The sequence below is a fragment of the Tachyglossus aculeatus genome, chromosome 12 (genome assembly GCF_015852505.1).
Source record: "Tachyglossus aculeatus isolate mTacAcu1 chromosome 12, mTacAcu1.pri, whole genome shotgun sequence".
NCBI classification, from domain to species: domain Eukaryota; kingdom Metazoa; phylum Chordata; class Mammalia; order Monotremata; family Tachyglossidae; genus Tachyglossus; species Tachyglossus aculeatus.
Genome location: NC_052077.1, coordinates 29,941,701 through 29,961,432, shown reverse-complemented (window position 1 = coordinate 29,961,432; position 19,732 = coordinate 29,941,701). Strand labels below are relative to the sequence as shown.

General features: G+C 43.3%; 1 protein-coding gene across 3 annotated transcripts in view; it reads left to right on the top strand.

Moving 5' to 3' along the window:
• Nucleotides 1-19,732, top strand: part of MARCHF1 (membrane associated ring-CH-type finger 1) — a 520,911-nt gene that overhangs the window by 448,487 nt on the left and 52,692 nt on the right. For all 3 annotated transcript variants that reach the window (XM_038754944.1, XM_038754945.1, XM_038754943.1), the window contains exon 4: nucleotides 7,853-7,932. In XM_038754944.1, the coding sequence (XP_038610872.1) occupies nucleotides 7,853-7,932 (80 nt within the window). The remainder of the gene's footprint in view (nucleotides 1-7,852; nucleotides 7,933-19,732) is intronic.

Here is a 19,732-nt window from a genome sequence, read left to right as displayed (position 1 = left end):
CTCTTCTCTTTCCTTCTAATTTCTTGCTGCCCTTTGCAACTTTCCCTTTGTCTTTCAATGCTTCAGTCATTCTATTTGTTTTTCTCTGTCTTTTTCCACTAACACATCTTTGAATATTTGTCTCTCTGTCCCTGTACACTCCTGTATCCATCCAATCCTTTCCCGGTGTTTTTCCTCATTGTTTCTACTCATCCTCCTTTTCCTCCACCACTTAATTTTGTTTTCCTTTCTTCCTTATCCTAATCCTTTAATCCTTTTGTTCCACTCTGGATCCCTCTTTTGTTTTCTTTAGCTTGAAGCTTATTTGTCATTTTTTGGTTGTCTCCTGAGTCTTCTGTATCTTACAGCTTACCTTCCTTTACCTTTTTTGCCTCTTCTATTCCTCCCCTTTGTGTCTTCTCTTTCTCCTCTTCCTCCTCCTTGCTTTTTGTCCATGCAACAGCAGCTGTGTTTAGAGGGGTTTTTGGACTCCTCTAACTCCTTCCTTAGTAATGGATCGCCCACTAAGGGTGTAGGCCCCAGGAACACAAAACATCTAGGCTTTCTTTTTTAATCATCATCATTAATAGCATTTACTGAGAGTCAGCTGTGTGCAGAGTACTGTACTAAGCACTCAAATATAAAGCAAGTTAGGAGACAGGATTCCTCCCCTCAAGGGGCTTATAGAATCAATCAATCAATGGTACTTATTGAGCATTTACTTTGTGCAGAACACTGTACTGTGTTGTAGAAAAGAATTCAAGAATATTATATTTGGAATAAAGAAAATGTAATGTTCCTGCATTAAGTGAAATTATAAATGTCAGCTGGCATTGAACAATAGAAAAGCAGTGTTGTCTAGTGGAAAGAATATGGGCTTGGGAGTCTGAGAACTTTGGTTCTAATTCTGGCTCCACCACCTGTCTGCTGTGTGGCCTTGGGTGAGTGATTTAACTATTTTCTCAATTACCTCATCTGTAAAATGAGAATTACGATTGTAAACCCTATGTGAGAAAGGGACTGTCCAACCCACATATTGTGTGTCTACCCCAGTGCTTAGTACAGTGCCTATTACATCAGATAACAAAAATGGATCCTTTCAAGGTCCAAAGAGTATAAAACCAAAATCAGGCATGAAATAATAATAATAATGATGATGATGATAGTATTTGTTGAGCGCTTACTATGTGTGAAGCACTGTTCTAAGCGCTGGGGGGATATAAGGTGATCAGGTTGTCCCACGTGGTGTTCACAGTCTTAATCCCCATTTTACAGATGAGGGAACTGAGGCACAGAGAAGTTAAGTGACTTGCCCAAGGTCACACAGCTGACAAGTGGCAGAGCTGGAATTCGAACTCATCACACTCCCTGGTTTAGGATCAAGTTCATAAACCTCTTAGGGTTTCATCTTCAACCATGGGTTTCATCCATCAGTTGATCAATAGAATTTATTAAGTACCTGTTGGATGAAGAGCACTTTTCTAAGTGCTTGGGACAGTAGGATAGAGTTAAAAGTAGTAATAATAGCTGGAAAAGCAGTAGCACCATACCAGACTCTTGGGAAGTTACAATTAATGGTTTTAATGGCTTAGATTTGGTTCCTGTCATTGAGAAGCTTATAGTCTAAAATATATGTAGAAAAATTAGAATTTAACATGGTGTAATCAGTGGTACTTTCTGAGCTCTAACTGTGTGCTGAGCACTGTAATAAGTGCTCAGCAAGTACACTACATTAGAACTGGTAGACTTGTTCCCTGTCCACAATGAGTCCTAGAGGGAGAAGTCAACATTAATATAAAAAAATACATTGCAAACATATATATAAGTGTTATGGGGTAGGGTGGGGGAAATGTGGCTCTACTCTTCTTACTGTTGTAGAGATGTAGTAGTTGAACGTGGATAACAAAAATAACTATAATTGTGGACATTGTTAATAATAATGATGGCATTTGTTAAGTGCTTACTATGTGCAAAGCACTGCTCTAAGCGCTGGGGAGGATACAAGCTGATCATGTTGTCCCACGTAGGGCTCACAATCTTAATCCCCATTTTACAGATGAGGGACCTGAGGCACAGAGAAATTAAGTGACTTGCCCAAAGTCACACAGCTAACAATAATAATAATAATAATGATATCATTTATTAAGCACTTACTATGTGCAAAGCACTGTTCTAAGTGCTGGAGAGGTTACAAGGTGATCAGGTTGTTCCACGGGGGGCTCACAGTCTTCATCCCCATTTTACAGATGAGGTAACTGAAGCCCAGAGAAGTTAAATGACTTGCCCAAAGTCACACAGCTGACAAGCGTTTACTATATGCCAAGTACTCTACTAAGCACTGGGAAAGTTATGAGATAATCAGGTCAGACATAGTTCCTGTCCCACACAATGTTTACAAGTCTAACGGGGAGGAAGAACGGGTACTGCATTCCTATTTCACAGATGTGAGCATGTTTTGGACAGAGACTGTCTGTTGGCATATTGTACTCTCCCAAGCGCTCATACAGTGCTTTGCACACAGTAAGTGCTCAATAAATACGATTGAATGAATGAGGAACCTGAGGCTCAGAGAAGTTAAGTGACTTGCCCAAGGTCATACAGAAGGCAAGAGGCCGAGCCAGGATTAGAAACCACAGGTCCTCTGGCTCTCTGGCCTAGGTTCTTTCCACTAGGCAGGCTGTATGTGTGATTCCCTGAAGCCTTAGACCTCTTGATATATATCTATATATATATATATATATTTGTTATCTTGTTGGTCTCTGTGCCTCTTCACCTCCTGAGGGTAGTCTCTTTAGGACTAGATCTGAAGCTAGGAAGCCCAACCCACTTGCTATTCTTCCTTTTTCCTCTTCAATCTACTTCCTTAAAGAACTAAATCCACCACTTTCCTCAGAGCCCCTCACTTTATAGGGAAGCTTGGCTGAGGTTCTCACTGACAGCGCTCACCAATTCTGGACAAGGAGTGGCATGCAATGTCATGTGTGCATTTCACCGAACACACAACGTAATCTATTTTAAGCCCGATTTTGTGGAAGTTTGTTGAGCCCTCTGACACCCAACTTGGTTTGGAGCCTTTACATTTTTCTCCCGAATCCCACTGAACACAGGCGCTGTTCCAGTGAGAGAACAGACCAGCCCCAAGCCAGCTGCTTGATCTAAAACTGGACAATGGACAAATTTAAGCTTGCAGGCCTTCCAGGACCTCACCAAAGGAGAAGTTAGAAGAAACATAATCCTGATTCAGTGGTTTATGTTTGTCAATCATTAAGATTCTAATTGGGAAAGTTCACACGACCCTGCAATATATCACCTTCGTAAGGATAAGAAAGTGAAAGTAACTTTTCTAGCTTCGGCATCCGGTAGAGCAAAGTGCAGTTGTTCGTCACGCGTAATTTTTGTATTCTGAAATTTATTTGTTAGAGCCATTTGTGGGTTGCCATTTAAAAGAATGGTATGTGTGCACCCGGGTGCATATGTGAGCATTTTTGTGTATGTGTGTATGCATGTATATGCCTTCATGTGGGTGTTAGGGGAGGGAATGTGACGTATGTGTGGTTGCACATTTGTTGCTGCTGTACTTCTGCTAGCCAAATACACTCAAATCAGAATCAAAGACATAAAAGCATCCTCCCAGAGAGCTTAAGGGCTGAAAATGAAACTTGAGTTGAAAACTTATTTCAGTTTTAAGATATTTTTGGTAACTGGATTATTTTTGGCTAAAATGTATGCCTTTTGAACGTAGCCGTGACTTGTGGTTTCTTAAGAATGGCAAGTCTTATGACAGTGAAGATTACATGCAACATGGTATAATTCTATATTTGTGAGTGGTGATTTTCCTTCCAGAATAAGAGAGCCTCTGGTAGGCACTATTACATTAATCCTGAAAGTTGTTCCTAGGACCCAGACAGCGGTGCAGTGGAGGGGTAATGGGTATTATGGTCTCCACCAAAACTGGGTCACAGCATGGTCAAGTGGTCCCAGAGTGACCCAGTGTGGCCTAGTGGAAAGAACATGGACCCGAGAACCAGAGGATCTGGGTTCTAATCCTGTCCCTGAAACATGAGCAAGTCACATAACTTCTCTATGCCTCACTTATCTCATCTGTGAAGTGGGGATTTAGACTGCGAAACCCAGTGTGGGTCAGGGACTGTGTCCAACCCGATTGGCTTGTATCTACCCCAGTGCTTAGTACAGTGCCTGCAACGTCAATCATTATTTTTACTATTACTACTATTATTAGCAAATACCATTAAAGAATGGAGCTGGTAATGTAGATTGGAGCTCTTTAATTCCATCTGATGCCACTACCAGGATTGCCCAGCATTCTAAACAGTAATAATAATAATAATAATAATAATAATAATAATAATAATAATAATAATAATGGCATTTAAGCGCTTACTATGTGCAAAGCACTGTTCTAAGCACTGGGGGGATACAAGGTGATCAGGTTGTCCTGGGTAGGGCTCACAGTCATCATCCCCATTTTATAGATGAGGTAACTGATGCTCCGAGAAGTTAAATGACTTGCCCAAGGTCACACAGCAGACATGTGGCAGAGCCGGGATTCGAACCCATGACCTCTGACTCCAAAGCCCGTGCTCTTTCCACTGAGCCATGCTAGCAGCAGGAGGAACAGCAGCAGCTGGCAAGCTTCATGAGTGCAGCCGGGTCAGGGGGACCGTTATCCCTCTCTAAGCAACCCGACACAATGGTCCACGGCACCCAACCTCCTATAGGGGGGTGCCAAAAACAGCAGCGGCCTCAGCAGTATGGCAGATGGGGATGTCCTATGAGCGGATCTAGTGCTTTTAGCTGTCGGTCTTTGTGATTCGGTGTCATTTTCAGGAAGCTAAATGAGCCAGATGATCCCAGAATGTAACATGAGCCCTAGTCAGCTTCTTTGAGCACTTTCCGAACACTCTGGGCCTGCTTGGGTTAGCTCAGAGTGAGAGTCTGTAGGAGATCCGCTCCTCCGCTAATCTCCTCACCGTGCCTCGTTCTCGCCTGTCCCGCCGTCGACCCCCGGCCCACGTCATCCCCCTGGCCTGGAATGCCCTCCCTCCACACATCTGCCAAGCTAGCTCTCTTCCTCTCTTCAAGGCCCTACTGAGAGCTCACCTCCTCCAAGAGGCCCTCCCAGACTGAGCCCCCTCCTTCCACTCCCCCTCTTCCCCCTCCCCATCCCCCCACCTTACCTCCTTCCCCTCCCCACAGCACCTGTATATAAGTATTTATTACTCTATTTTATTTGTACATGTTTATTCTATGTATTTTATTTTGTTAATATGTTTTGTTCTCTATCTCCCCCTTCCAGACTGTGAGCCCACTGTTGGGTAAGGACCGTCTCTATATGTTGCCAACTTGTACTGCCCAAGTGCTTAGTACAGTGCTCTGCACACAGTAAGTGCTCAATAAATATGATTGAATGAATGAATGAATGAAGAAAGGCCCAGGATAGGGGAGGAATTGAGCTCAGCATGTTCTGAAGCCCACGGGTCTCCCTCACCAAAGGGCTGTTCACAGCCCTGCCAACCAATCAGTCATTCAGTGCTTTTTAGCAAGTATCTAGTCTGTGCAGAGCGCTGTACTTAAGCTCTTGGGAAATGGCAATACAGTAGATTTGGCAATCTCCCTCCCCACAAGGAGCTTATAGTGTGGGAGGGGTGATGGACATTAAAATAATAGGAAATGGCAGAGTATAAGGATATGTACATAAGATCTGTGGGGCAGAGGGTGGGGTGGATATCAAGTGCTTAAGGAGTAATAATACTACTACTAATAATAATGGTATTTGTTAAGTGCTTACTATGTGCCAAGCACTGTTCTAAGCACTGGGGTAGATACAGGATAATCACACTTTTAATCCCAATGTTACAGATGAGGTAACTGAGGCACAGAGAACTTAAGTGACTTGCCCAAGGTCACATAGCAGACGAGTGGTGGAGCTGGGATTAGAATCCACATCCTCTGACTCCCCAAGCCCGGGCTCTTTCCGCTAAGCCATACCCGAGGGCATAGGAACCACCTTGGCATACTCTTGTTGCTTATGTTGCCAACTTGTACTTCCCAAGCGCTTAGTGCAGTGCTCTGCACCCAGTAAGCACTCAATAAATACGATTGATTGATTGATTGGTAAAAGACCACCCTAAACCAAACAGAGCTCTTGAAGGAACTCATCCTACCTTTAGGTTGAAGGTTGCTCTTCAGTCAACCCCTGGAATTTATTGAGCGCTTAATGTGTGCAGAGCGATGATCAGGCTGGGTTTGAGAGAGTGCAATACAACAGAGTTGGTAGACACATGCCCAACCCACAAGGAGCTACTAGAACAATCCAGCTGAGGAAACACTAAATCAATCAATCAATCGTATTTATTGAGCGCTTACTCTGTGCAGAGCACTGTACTAAGCGCTTGGGAAGTACAAGTTGGCAACATATAGAGACAGTCCCTACCCAACAGTGGGCTCAGTGATGAGGGAGGCTGCAGACCATTCATTCCCCTCCCCACAGCACTTGTATATATATTTGTACAGATTTATTACTCTATTTATTTTACTTGTACATATTTACTATTCTATTTTGTTAATGATGTGCATAGAGCTTTAATTCTATTTGTTCTGACGATTTAGACACCTGTCTACATGTTTTGTTTTGCCGTCTGTCTCCCCGTTCTAGACCGTGAGCCCGTTATTGGATAGGGACCGTCTCTATATGTTGCCGACTTGTGTTTCCCAAGCGCCTAGTCCAGTGCTCTGCACACAGTAAGCGCTCAATAAATACGATTGAATGAATGAATGAACGAATTCATTTGGTAAAGGGGTTATTTGTGGCTCTCTGAACAATGTCAACCAATGGTATTTATTGACCACTTACGGTGTGTAGAGCACTGTACTAAGTGTTTGGGAGAGTACAATACAGCAGAGTCCAGAGAAGCAGCGTGGCTCAGTGGAAAGAGCACGGGCTTTGGAGTCAGAGGTCGTGGGTTCAAATCCCGGCTCCTCCGTGTGACTTTGGGCAAGTCATTTAACTTCTCTGTGCCTCAGTTACCTCATCTGTAAAATGGGGATTAAAACTGTGAGCCCCCCGTGGGACAACCTGATCACCTTGTAACCTCCCCAGCGCTTAGAACACTGCTTTGCACATAGTAAGCACTTAACAAATACTATTATTATTATTATTATTATTATTATTATTATTATTATTATTAATAGACACGTTTGTTGCCCACAACGGGATTACAGTCTAGAGGATATGGTGAACTTTCCCATCCAGAACCATATCCTTCCCTTACTCCCAGTTAAGGAAGTTGGTATTGTGCCATGTTGAATACATATAACCGCCTTCACTTGATTTTATTAGATTCAACAGTCCCCTGCTCAGGAAACTCTGATTCTCTGCTTGGGTTACATTGGGAAACTCATTTTTTTGTTGTTGTTTTGCTTTCTGTGGAGAAGGGGTTTGTTTTTGCTGTTCCTGCAGCAGTTTTTAAAGCAGGATGGGCTTGGGGGCTCTCCAAGACCCCTCTTTGGGGGTCTTAGATCTTTGCATGCTATCCATTGACTTGAAGTGCAAAATAAGGCTGATTCCCGTCACACACTGACAAGCGATAAAATGGAAACCTTGTGGACGCTGCTTCCTCAAACTCCCAGCACCCCAGGCGAATGACAGCTCTTACTTCTCGGTTTCTTCTAGTTCCTCAAACAAGTTTTATTTTTGTTCACAGTCAGACTTCCTGTATTCAGTGAGCAGCCTACCACCACCATGAACGGCAGCAACATTTGCTGTAGCTTTTTCACCATGTGGAAAAAAAGTAAAATATCAACCATGTATTACCTCAACCAAGATGCCAAATTATCTAACTTGTTTCAACAGGCAAGCAGCCCTACAACAGGAACAGCTCCCAGAAGCCAATCGCGGCTGTCTGTCTGTCCATCCACTCAGGACATCTGTAGGTATGTGCCAAACAAATGATCCTATTCCGATGTTTTCTCTGTCCTTGTTCTGTGTGTCCCCACTTCTAGCTCTTGCTTCCATTTGCCGTTATTCACGGGTGATTTACCGCGGGCTTATAACAGCTTAGTTGTTTCCATTTCATTTTCCTTTCCAGTTGATCTTTATTTACAAAATGTCCAGGTTCATGTCGCTGTTGTTTTCATCTCTCTCTCTCTCTCTCTGTTTTTTGCCATTGCTCTTTCCGTATCCCTTCCTCTCTCTCTGCCTGCTGTTCCGTTCAGATCTGCCAACTTGCATGATGTGTCAGAAGATGGGTTTGAACATTCCACCCCTGTCATGCCGCTGACCCCTACTTTGAGGGAGTCTGGTAAGAAACGGTTGAAACCAAGGGTTAGGCGGAGGAGAGAGGCTTCTCAAAGATGTGAGGATGCGGAAAAGCAAAGAAAAGGGCAGGAAAAATGTACCCTGCCCGTCTCCGGCTCCAAGTGGATTGAACACCCCAAAGAGACATCTGATTCGTCGTCCTCAGAGGAAAGTCAGTGGGCTCAGGTTAGAAGCAGAGCCCGAGGAAAGGTCAGAAGCACCCAAAGAGGGAGAAGGAGCCATAATAAATCATCCAGGAAGCTAGAGGGGTCCCCCACTTCCAGTGCTATTGAACTTGTCCCCCTGGGAGCCGGGGGGCAAAAGAAACATGAGCCAGCTGGGGCTGAGAGCTGCTCTTTAACGCACCGAAGAACCAGCCCTACCAGGTGCAAAGATTGCGGTCTTCCTGTCCTCACGGGGTCTTGGCAGGCTAAACGTGCATCGGGAAAAAGTGGGAGCAATAAGGGCACACGCCGCGGCAGAGATCTCCGGCCCCCGGCTTGTCTCGGACCAAGTGGCATTATCCAGGAGAGCCTTTTGGAGAGGGACTCCGCCTCTGAGATGCGGGGAGTTCCAGACTGTGGAGGACGTGTCGATTTGAGGTCCCGGGGGCCCGACTCGGCTCCGAAGCCTCCTGTTATGCAGGATGTCTGGTCTGATGATTTAGAAGTCTGCAGGTCAGTTCCTGGTGTGAGAAACCTGAATTTGCCTGAAGGAAACCCTTCAGAACTGTGTGAATGGCTGTGTTTGGTCCAATAGGCCTAGCCAGTAGGTCCTTGCTGAATGCTGCTTTTACTGTCTGGTTTTGGAAGGGCCCGGGGAGGGGGGGAGGGACAGAGAAGGGAGAAATGGAGGTAGGATGGAGAAATATTCAAATGGGGACATCCGCTTTGTCCGGATGCAGATTCTGGTCAGAAAGGTCACTTGAAAGCGGACTGTTTCCCATGATTTGAGATATTTACCCATTGAAAGTTTCTCCCATTTGACTGCTCACTTCCCCATCTCACATCCCAGTAGAGAAGGACGGTGAGAAAGCCGGTCCAGGGAAGGCCAGGATGGGGTGGAAAGTTTGTCTCATCCAGCTCCTCCTTCCTCCTGGTGAAATGGAGAGCTCAGCTGTGCTCCAGAGGGACCCAACCCTGTCACCAGCACTGCGATGAGGGGATCCAGTGCACTGGGCTCCTGTGATTGAAGCCTGGTGTAGTGGATAGAGCACGGCCCAGGAGTCAGAAGGTTGTGGGTTCTCATCCCAGCTCTGCCTCTTGTCTGCTGTGTCACCTTGGGCAAGTCACTTCACTTTTCTGTGCCTCGGTTTATTCATCTTTAAAATGGGCGTTGAGACCGTGAGTCCCACGTGGGACAGGGACTGTGTTCAGTGGGATTGGCTTGCGTCCACCCCAGCACTTAGTACAGTACCTGGCATACAGTTAAGTGCTTAATGAATACCAAAATTGCTGTTATGATTATGATCTGGTGTTCATTTGTTTTGCAATTAGGAGGCTAGGCTGGGAAGTCTAGGGCTGAAAATGACATAAAACCAGGATATTCTCCAGGTCAGAGGTGCAAGGGGTAGGTAGCAGAGGACCCAGGAGAATGTGAATAATAATAATAATAATAATTATGCTCGTGGTATTTGTTAAGCACATACTATGTGCGAAGCACTGCACTAAGCGCTAGGATAAATACAGCATAACCGGATTCCACATGGGGCTCACAGTCTAAGTAGGAATGAGAGTAGGTGTTGAATCCCCTTTTTGCAGATGAGGGAACTGAGCCACAGAGAAGTGAAGTGACTTCCCCGAGGTCACACAGCAGTTATGTGGCAGAGAAGGATTAGAACCCAGGTCCTTTGACTTTCTACGCTGCTTTCAGCTACTAACACCACTACATGCTGCTCTTTTCTCAACATGGGGTTCTTATCTTGCACTTTGACCAAACTGTATTTTCTTTTTCAATAGTCATTCATGCATTTTGGGAAGTCCACTAAAAAGTCCTGCAACAGTAATATGTGCCCATGCCATGTAAATATAAGAAAACAAGACTTCTCTTAAACCTCTGCACACTTTATGCTGACCTCAGCCATAAAAATTGTTTGGGCGTCTTTTTTTTTTTGTTAAGTTGTAATTATATTTGAACCACCTGAAATTTGTTTGTCGTTTTTTGGAGTTTTGGTTCTGTGTGAACATATTAGCTGCTTTCCAAGGCTGGAAGGGATTTATGTCTGATCTGAAGGTGAATTTCTTGGATCTAAGTAGTGTTGGCCAAAAGAAAAGTTAGCTAGAGTGACTGTGAAATATCTGTTGTCTTATTTTAAGAAGAGGATAGGTTCTTATTTGCCTAGGATGGTTTACCTATGTCCCTACCTGAAGGCAGGGGATTGGATTCAGTGAACCAGGGGTGGCGGGAGACTCCACAAAAGCATCATAATCAGGATCCCAATAAAGCCTTCCAAGGGACTTCTTTCCCGTTGTGTATCTTCTCCACTGAGGGGAAGACTGAGGGAGGTCAGGGCACAGATGGGCCACTTCCACTAACTTTACCATCTGGACCATGCAAGTTTGAACTGAAAGTGGAACAGGTATATAAAATTATTTTCTTTTCCCGTCATCTCTATGCCCTGGCTTTGCACTTCCAGCCTGGGGTGCCCCTCTAGTCTCCACCGTGCAGTCCACTTTACTAGGCATGCCCACTGCAGAGTTTACCTGGGAGCCCATCCTACTGTCTAATGCTGCATGCAGGGACTTTGCACTGTTCCCTGGCTCCACTGCTAACTTTCTGTGGCATTCCACGGACCAAGTGCAATTTTGAAAGGAATTTGGGGACCAGAAATGTGTATGCCTAACCAGAATTGGAACATTCAATAATAACAATGCTTGTTAAACACTTACTATGTACCAATCAATCAATCAATCAATCAATCAATCATATTTATTGAGCGCTTACTATGTGCAGAGCACTGTACTAAGCACTTGGGAAGTACAAATTGGCAACACATAGAGACAGTCCCTACCCAACAGTGGGCTCACAGTCTAAAAGTACCATATATATGTCCAAAAATACCAAGCATTGTGTTAATCTGCTAAAGTAGATCGATTAATCATATTTAGTGAGCACTTACTACATGCAGAGCACAGTACTGAGTACATTAAAAGAGTCGATAGGCACGTTTCCTGACCACAATAGCTTGAAGTCAAGAGGGGATACAAGGTAACTAGACCAGAGTCCCTGTCCCACATGGAACTTCCAGTCAACAGGGGTGGGAAAACGGGTACTCAATCCCAGTTTCCGTATGAGGAGTCTAAAGCACAGAGAAATGAGGTGATTTTCCCAAAGCAATTTGGCACGTAAATGGCAGAGATAGGATTAGCACCCACATCTCTTGACTCCTGGTACTGTTCTCTTTCCAGTAGGCAACATTTCTTCTCTGCCAAAACAAATTTGGAAAGAGTGCCATGCAGCTGTTACTTCCTCAGCACCTAACACAGCTCTTTAAGCAGCAGATTGTCCACAAGACAAGTTAGTATTTCCAAATTTTCACATCCCAAATCAGGCATGCTTACCACTATAACTCCACCATGGAAGCCTCACAGAAGTCCTTTCCATCTAGGCAGGTTGGCCAGCAGTGGTGTGGATAGAGTGGTAGAGACCCCTGCACTCCCAGATAGCAACTGTCAATCAAGCTGAGCTGAGCCAGTAAGGAGTCAAACATCATAATAATAATAATAAAAAGAAGAAAAAGAAGCGTGGCTCAGTGGAAAGAGCCTGGGCTTGGGGGTCAGAGGTCATGGGTTCGAATCCCAACTCCACCACTTGTCAGCTGTGTGAGTCTGGGCAAGTCACTTAACTTCTCTGGGCCTCAGTTCCCTCATCTGTAAAATGGGGATGAAGACTGTGAGCCCCTCGTGGGACAAGCTTGATTACCTTGTATCCCTCAACATGTACTTCCCAAACACTTAGTACAGTGCTCTGCACACAGTAAGTGCTCAATAAATACGATTGAATGAATCGTATTTAGAACAGTGCCTTAGAACAGTGCTTGGCACATAGTAAGTGCTTAACAAATACCAACATTATTATTATTATTATTAATAATAATAATAATAATAATAATAATAATAATGGTATTTGTTAAGCACTAACTATGTTCCAGGCACTATCTAAGCACTGGTGTAGATACAAGATAATCACATTGGACACAGTCCCGGTCCTACATAGGGCTCACAGTCTTTAAACATGTGCATGTGATCTTCTAGACTTTGAGCCCGTTGTTGGGTAGGGATTGTCTCCATCTGTTGCTGAGTTGTACTTTCCAAGCACTTAGTACAGTGCTCTGCGCACAGTAAGCGCTCAATAAATATGACTGAATGAATGAATGAATCCCATGGAGAAAGTTCTAGCAGCGACTTCCCTAGTCTTTGGTTTGAAAATTGGAGGCTTCCATTTCCACAAGTAAGATATGAGCGTTATGAACGTTAGCCTTTACTCTATTTAGATTTGGACAGAATGCAAAGTCTTTGTATGCTTTCTATTTACTGAGAAATATATATGAATTAGAAAAAGGACTGCTTTGAAGAGAAATTGAATGAGAAGAAAAATGAATGACCACCAGTGTTTCCAACCTTGCAAGGTGCAGTAATAATCACAGCTTTTGTTTCGGGAAGCCTCTCTTTTTCAAAGGTTCGCTTTTGTAGCAGAAAAAGCTTTTTGAACAGGTGAGACAAAATTCTCCCTGAAAGTCCTTAGACAGCATGCACCTGAGAGATGAATTAGTTGATGTTTAGACTGTAAGCCCACTGTTGGGTAGGGACTGTCTATATGTTGCCAAGTTGTACTTCCCGAGCACTTAGTACAGTGCTCTGCACACAGTAAGCGCTCAATAAATACGATTGATTGATTGATTGATGTTTACAGTCAATTATGGGGCTGCCTAAGGAAGTCATGTTTCAAATATGTCAGTCTACGTTACCTGGACTTTGCTGGACAGTAAACTCCTTGAGAGCACTCTTTGAGAACTTTTTTTTAACATGCAAACAGTCATGTGCAACTTTTGCTCAGTCTTTGGCAGTGTCGACACAGCCTTTATGCTATTGCGTTTAATATATTATAGACACAGCAAGCATTAAATAAATATTTTTAATACTTTCTGATAGGGAAGTCATGAACTGTAAGGCCAAACTGGACCAAATAAGGGATCGTCCAAGATAAAACATCCCTTCTCTTTTGGTTTGGTTTTTTTTTTTGGTTTCAGACAGCCTAATTCAGAAACAAATCCCAAGCACCGCCTTGCCTTCCTCTACGGGAATGCCGAGTGAGCCTTTCAAGTGCAGGTCATTCATGTGTTCAGTTCTTCCCGTTTTACAGAGGCTCAGAGAAGTCAAGTGATTTGATCAAAGTCACACAGCAGACAAATGGCAGAGCCAGGATGAGGACTCTGGTCTCCTTTACTCCCACCCCTATGCTTTTTCACTAGGCAATGGTGCTTATGGGGGGTTTGTGGGCCCTTATAGTGGAATAATAATGATGGCATTTATTAAGTGGCTACTATGTGCAAAGCACTGTTCTAAGCACTGGGGAGGTTACAAGGTGATCAGGTTGTCCCACGGGGGGCTCACAGTCTTAATCCCAGTTTTACAGATGAGGTAACTGAGGCACAGAGAAGTGAAGTAACTTGCCCAAAGTCACACAGCTGACAACTGGTGGAGCCAGGATTTGAACCCCTGACCTCTGACTCCAAAGCCTGGGCTCTTTCCACTGAGCCAGTCCCCTGTACTCTTCTGCCTGCTTTAATCCTCTTCTGCTTGCTGCAGTTTTCTAGCCTCAAGGAGCAAGCAGCAGTTTATTCCTGAAGAAGCTTCTCCTTTCCTTCTCCCTTCTTGGAGAAACAGCAGGTCCTAGTATAAAGACCACTGCCCCAGATGTCAGAGGACCTGGGTTCTAATCCTACCTCTGCTGTCTACCTAGAATAAGTCACTTAACTTCTTCAAGCCTCTGTTTCCTCCCCTATAAAATGGGGATTCACTACCTGTTCTCCCTGTCACTTAGACTGTGAATTCCATGTGGGACAGGGACTGTGTCTGATCTGATTATCTTTTACCTATCCCTGTGCTCAGCACATAGAAAATGCTTAGCAAATACCACAATTATTATCATTTTTATTGGTACTTGTTAGTCACTTACTATGTGTTTATCATTTGCTAGGCCACAGCCCTAGGCTAGATACAAGTTAATCAGGTTGGATACAGTTCCTCGCCCACATTGTACTCACAGTCTGAATCCCCATTTTACAGATGAGGTAACTGGGGCACAGAGAAACTAAGTGACTTGCCCAAGGCCACACAGAAGAAAGGTGCCAGACCAGACTAGAGCTAGAACTGTGCTCTTTCCACTAGGCCACACTGCTTCATATCAGCAGTAATAGACATGTCACCTGTGGTAATCTCCAAGACAATAGGAGGATTAGAGATGGCAGCCCTGAAAGTAACAAATTCACTTTACTCCATCTACAGATGCCTTGGCTACCCATCCACCATCTAGCCCCACAGCATAGAAAGCAAGCAATGCAGACTGTGTGAGGAATGGAACTATCAGGTGAAGACAGCAGGGGTGGCCCTCATCCTTGCCCCCTGGTCTCTTCATTGCTGACTCTTGTCGAATTCAATGGAAAATTTTCCCCTATTTATTTTAATAACAGCTGAGAGAGTAGGTCTGAGTAATGAACAAAGCTGGCTGCCCACCAGAAATCGATTTGGGTTTTCCCATGAGAGGAGACACACAGTGAAGCTTTCACTACTATCTTTTTCTTACTCGACAAGGCCAAACTTGGAATCGGTAACCCCAGTGATAAAATGGGTAAAGTGGGGTATGATATTTGCCCCTGGAAGTGTGACTGTGAGTTATTTCAAGCCCTAAGGAGTTTTTTTTTTCCTCCCCCTCAGAGACAATGTTCAATTTCTGCCTTAAATGGCATTGTCCTGGGAAGATTCAGGTGCATACAATGTATTCAATAAAATGTAGGTTCACTGGATCAAATAGAGTACCTGGAATTATTAGAGGCTTAGTAACCTTCCAGAAACCATTGTTTCTCTTGATAAATCAATACTAGTCCAAATCAAAACCAAATATACAAGAAGTAACATGGCCTAGTAGAAAGAGAAAATGACTGGAATTCAGGAGACCTGGGTGTTTTTTTTTTTTGTTTTACAAAATGGCATTTATTAAGTGTTTACTATGTGCAAAGCACTGTTCTAAGAGCTGGATCTAATCCAGTTCTCAAATATTACAATTATTACTATTTTTTTATGAAGAAGATGAAGCCAGGACATTGTCAAAATTTTGGAAGGATATAATCCGTTAAGAAGATATCTCTCCCTTCTCCAGTCCATACTTCTCTCAGTTGCCAGATTCACTTTTCTGAAAAACATTTAGCCCACATCTCCCAACTCCTCCAAAGCCTCCAATGGTTGCATATTCGCCTCCACATCCAACAGAAATTCTTTACCGTTGGATTTAAGGCACTCAATCAGCTCTCCCTCCCACCTAACCTTACTGATTGCCTATGTAATCTGCTCCTCTAACATCTACCTATTCTCTGTGCCTTAGTCTCATCTGTCCCTCTACTGAGTCCTTGTGCATATTCTCCCTCAAACCTCTCACTCCCTCCCGCTTCCTTCCAACTACTACCTTCTACCACTCTCCCCACCTTTAAAATCCACCTAAAAGCACATCTCCTCCAAGAGGCCTTTCCCATCTAAACACTTAATTTCCCCATCCTCCCTCCCCTCTCTGTCAACTATAAACTTGGCCATGTACTAATTAAGCACTCTGATAGTCACCCCAGCCCCACAATATTATGTAAATATTCTTGTATTCTGTGTCCCCTATCCATAATGTATTTTAATGTCTACCTCCTCTTGTAGACCACAAAATCGTCATGGGCAGGAATTACATCTACAAACTCTGTTTTATTGTACTTTCTCAAGAGCTTAGTACAATGCTCTGCACACAGTAAGAACTCAATAAATACCATTGATTGATTTAATTGAGTAAATCTGACATTCTAGTTCCCACCTTATAATTTTCAAGACAGGGTCTTGTGGGTTGCCTTTGGGAATAAGTTGGTCTAGGAATGGCACTGGTCAGAGTAATGCTGATTATCAATTACTGGTACCAATCTCAATTGTAAAAATCTCTTGTCAGAGTGGAATGATTAAATGCCACTTTATTCTGATTCAGTCAAAGTAATTGCTGGGATAAGAATTTCAGCCTGCTTTCTATAACTGATTTTATAAACTTCCTTCTTGAGATGTACAATAGAAAAACATCAAAGGTTATGTTAATGTGGGCGCTTTGAAGGAGGAGGTTATCTAATTCTCCAGCACATTTACAGCGGCTGAGCTAAAATAATTCAGAAGGAAACAAATGAGAGGCCTGATTTTATCCAGAGGGCTGCACAATTCTCTATGTTCCTTTAACTACTTAAAACTCTTTTCAATCAATCTCATTTATTATTATTATTATTATTCCTACTACTAATAGTAATAGTAATGATATTTGTTAAGCGCTTAATATGTGGCAAGCACTGTTCTAAGAGCTGGGGTAGATACAAGGTCATCAGGTTGTCCCACATGGGGCTCACAGTCTTAATCCCCATTTTACAGATGAGGTAACTGAGGCACAGAGAAGTTAAGTGATTTGCCCAAGGTCACACAGCTGATAAGCAGCAAAGCTGGGATGCAAACCCAGGAGCTCTGACTCCCAAGCCCATGCTTTCATCACTAAGCCACACTGCTTCTTGCTTATTTATTGAGCGCTTACTCTGCAGAGCACTGTAGTAAGTGCTTGGAAGAGTACATATAGCAGAGTTATCTCAGAAAATTACATTATGGGAGAGTGTAATTCATGGGAGAAATTAAAAATCAGAATCCTTGTAAACGAAGAGATACTCAAGCCCAGCATGGAGAGCAGGACACTGACTGATAGTAATTGCAGGAATAGTTTTCTTCTCATCCATAATGTGTAGTACAACTGTTTTCCTATTTATGTAAATGTTTCATTCCATAATGAGTTTTAGGAGGTCGGTGGCCTATATAAAATGCCTCATCAGAGAACCAACAGAAAACCAGGAGGTTACACAAAAGCACCAAATGTGGAAAGCAAATTAAATTGGGAAGGAAGAGAATGTAGGGAAATTATGCTTTGTGGCTGGCCATTCTCCTTGTCATGTCATATTAGATAATTATCTGGGATAAATGCAGGGTCAAAATATACTATTAGAAGGAGAACTGGGGTGGTTATATGGTTCATCCTTAACTGTAAGGATGGATGGAAGAAGGACAGAGCTTTAATTATGCTGGATAGGCTGCCGGGGCATGGGAATGCCTGTCTCCCCTCTGATTCCACCCCCAGTGAACTAAGTGTCTTCAGCTGGGAGGTTTGATAGGGATGGTGGGGTGAGGGGTTGGTGGGACAGGAAAAGAGAAAGAGGAGGAGAAGCAGCAGCAGTGTGACCTAGCGGGAAGAACACATGCCCGGGAGTCAGAGGAACTGTGTACTAATCCCAGGTCTTGCCACTTGCCTGCTGCGGGACCTCAAGCGAGTCACTTGACTTCACAGAGTCTCGGTTTTTTCATCTGTAGAATGGGGAATCAATACCTGTTCTTCCTCCTACTTGGACGTACCCAGCAAGTATTAAGTTCTCTAAAAGTTTACTGGATCTCGGGAATATCTGATGAGTTTCCACTACTCCGGCACTGTTGGTTTACTAGAAAAGTCAGTTGGCAGACTGACACATCATAAACTGAAAACATGAAATGGCAATGTCATAACTTATTTCCAAGTTGACAGTTCTCTGTATTAGAACAACCTTATCAGGAAGACCAGTACTGAGACTAAACACCCAGGCCACCCCCAGTATATCCTACCGCACCTTGTTTTGTTCCTAATTTTGTGTTGCACGCCATGAAATAAACAGCTGTCTATTGCATTAAAATTTGGTTAGGGTTATACGTTTTTAAAATGGATTTTATCTTCCCTCTTCAAATAAAGGCAACTGATTCAGAGGCATGGCGGAAGGGCAACACTGACTGAGGAGATTCAAAATGATTATATTCTGCATGCATAATTAATACATTTCATCGACACTGGGTGGAGAGGCAGAAGGACACCAATTCATCATTTAGATTATTTTACAGCCAAAAAAAAAAAAAAGAAATCTGGGCAAGATAGAAAAAGATCAACAGGGTGATCAAAAGATGAGGGGACCAAATGAAGGATAGGCTTTGAGACAGACAAAGGGGTAAAGTTCAGGAATGCCGTCGAAGAGCAGGCCGTAGAAAATGTCAAAGGCTGATGTCATTTAGTTGGAAAATATAGGAAAAAAACCTCATCCCAACAAAAGGCTAGCTGTGTTCTCTTTTAGCATGCCCAAAAGAAAACACAGAAAAATCAAAATGAACAAGTTCTCAAAATTTTATACCTGAAACGCACAACCCTCTATAAACTCACAAAACTGATTGACCGGAGGAGTTATAGCAATCGAAAGTCCACTCGTTTACATTATGTTTTAATATGCTTAGAATTTTGAAAGGCAGCACTGGCAAATGGAACTCTAAAAGTCCTTATTGTTAACTTGTTATTCTTTTTTTCCTTCATTCAAATTCAAAAATATATTTAAGGGAAAATATATTTAAGGGGAAATTAACACCTAAGGTGTTAATTAAGCACTTCCAAGTTCTCCACATCAAAAACTAGGAGCCCAGTTGTAATGAGCTCAATTTGCTCATTGTTTGAATGGCTTATAAAGCCAGGACCGTGTGAGGGAAAAGACTGTATAAATGAGAATACAGTGGTGACTTGCATGTGCTTACATGCCGTGTCGTCAATTGCAATTCCAACAGTGCTGAAATTACACACCTTTTAAAATACGGGTGAACTGACTGCAGTAACATCAGGCTAAAATCCTGCTCAGGCAAGAAATAGCTCATCTCCTCCCTCTCTTGCCTTTCTTCTCCCTTCCTTTACAGAGACTCTAATGTCTCCTCCATTCTGAAAAAGCTGTCCCTTTAAACGATCCCATTCCCCAACTATCACCACACAGGTGCCATGTCTTTCGTCAACGACATTTCTCCAACACATCGTCCTCAGTGAACTACCATTGCTCCTTTAAGTCATTTTGTAACTTCCTCCAGTCTGGCTTCTCCTGAGAATTATTCTCACTGAATCTTCTCTTGATAAGGTCTCCACTGTCTTTCTCACGGTCTATCGCAAAGGCACTTGGACTTTGGCCCTGGTTCAGGGAGGAGGATCATTAGGCCAGTCAATCAATGGTATTTATTGAGCACTTCCTGGGAGAAGAACCCTGTCCTAAACACAGAAATAGTACAACACAGTAAGTAGATAAGACCCCTGCCCTCGAGTTGCTTCCTGTTCTAGTGGGGA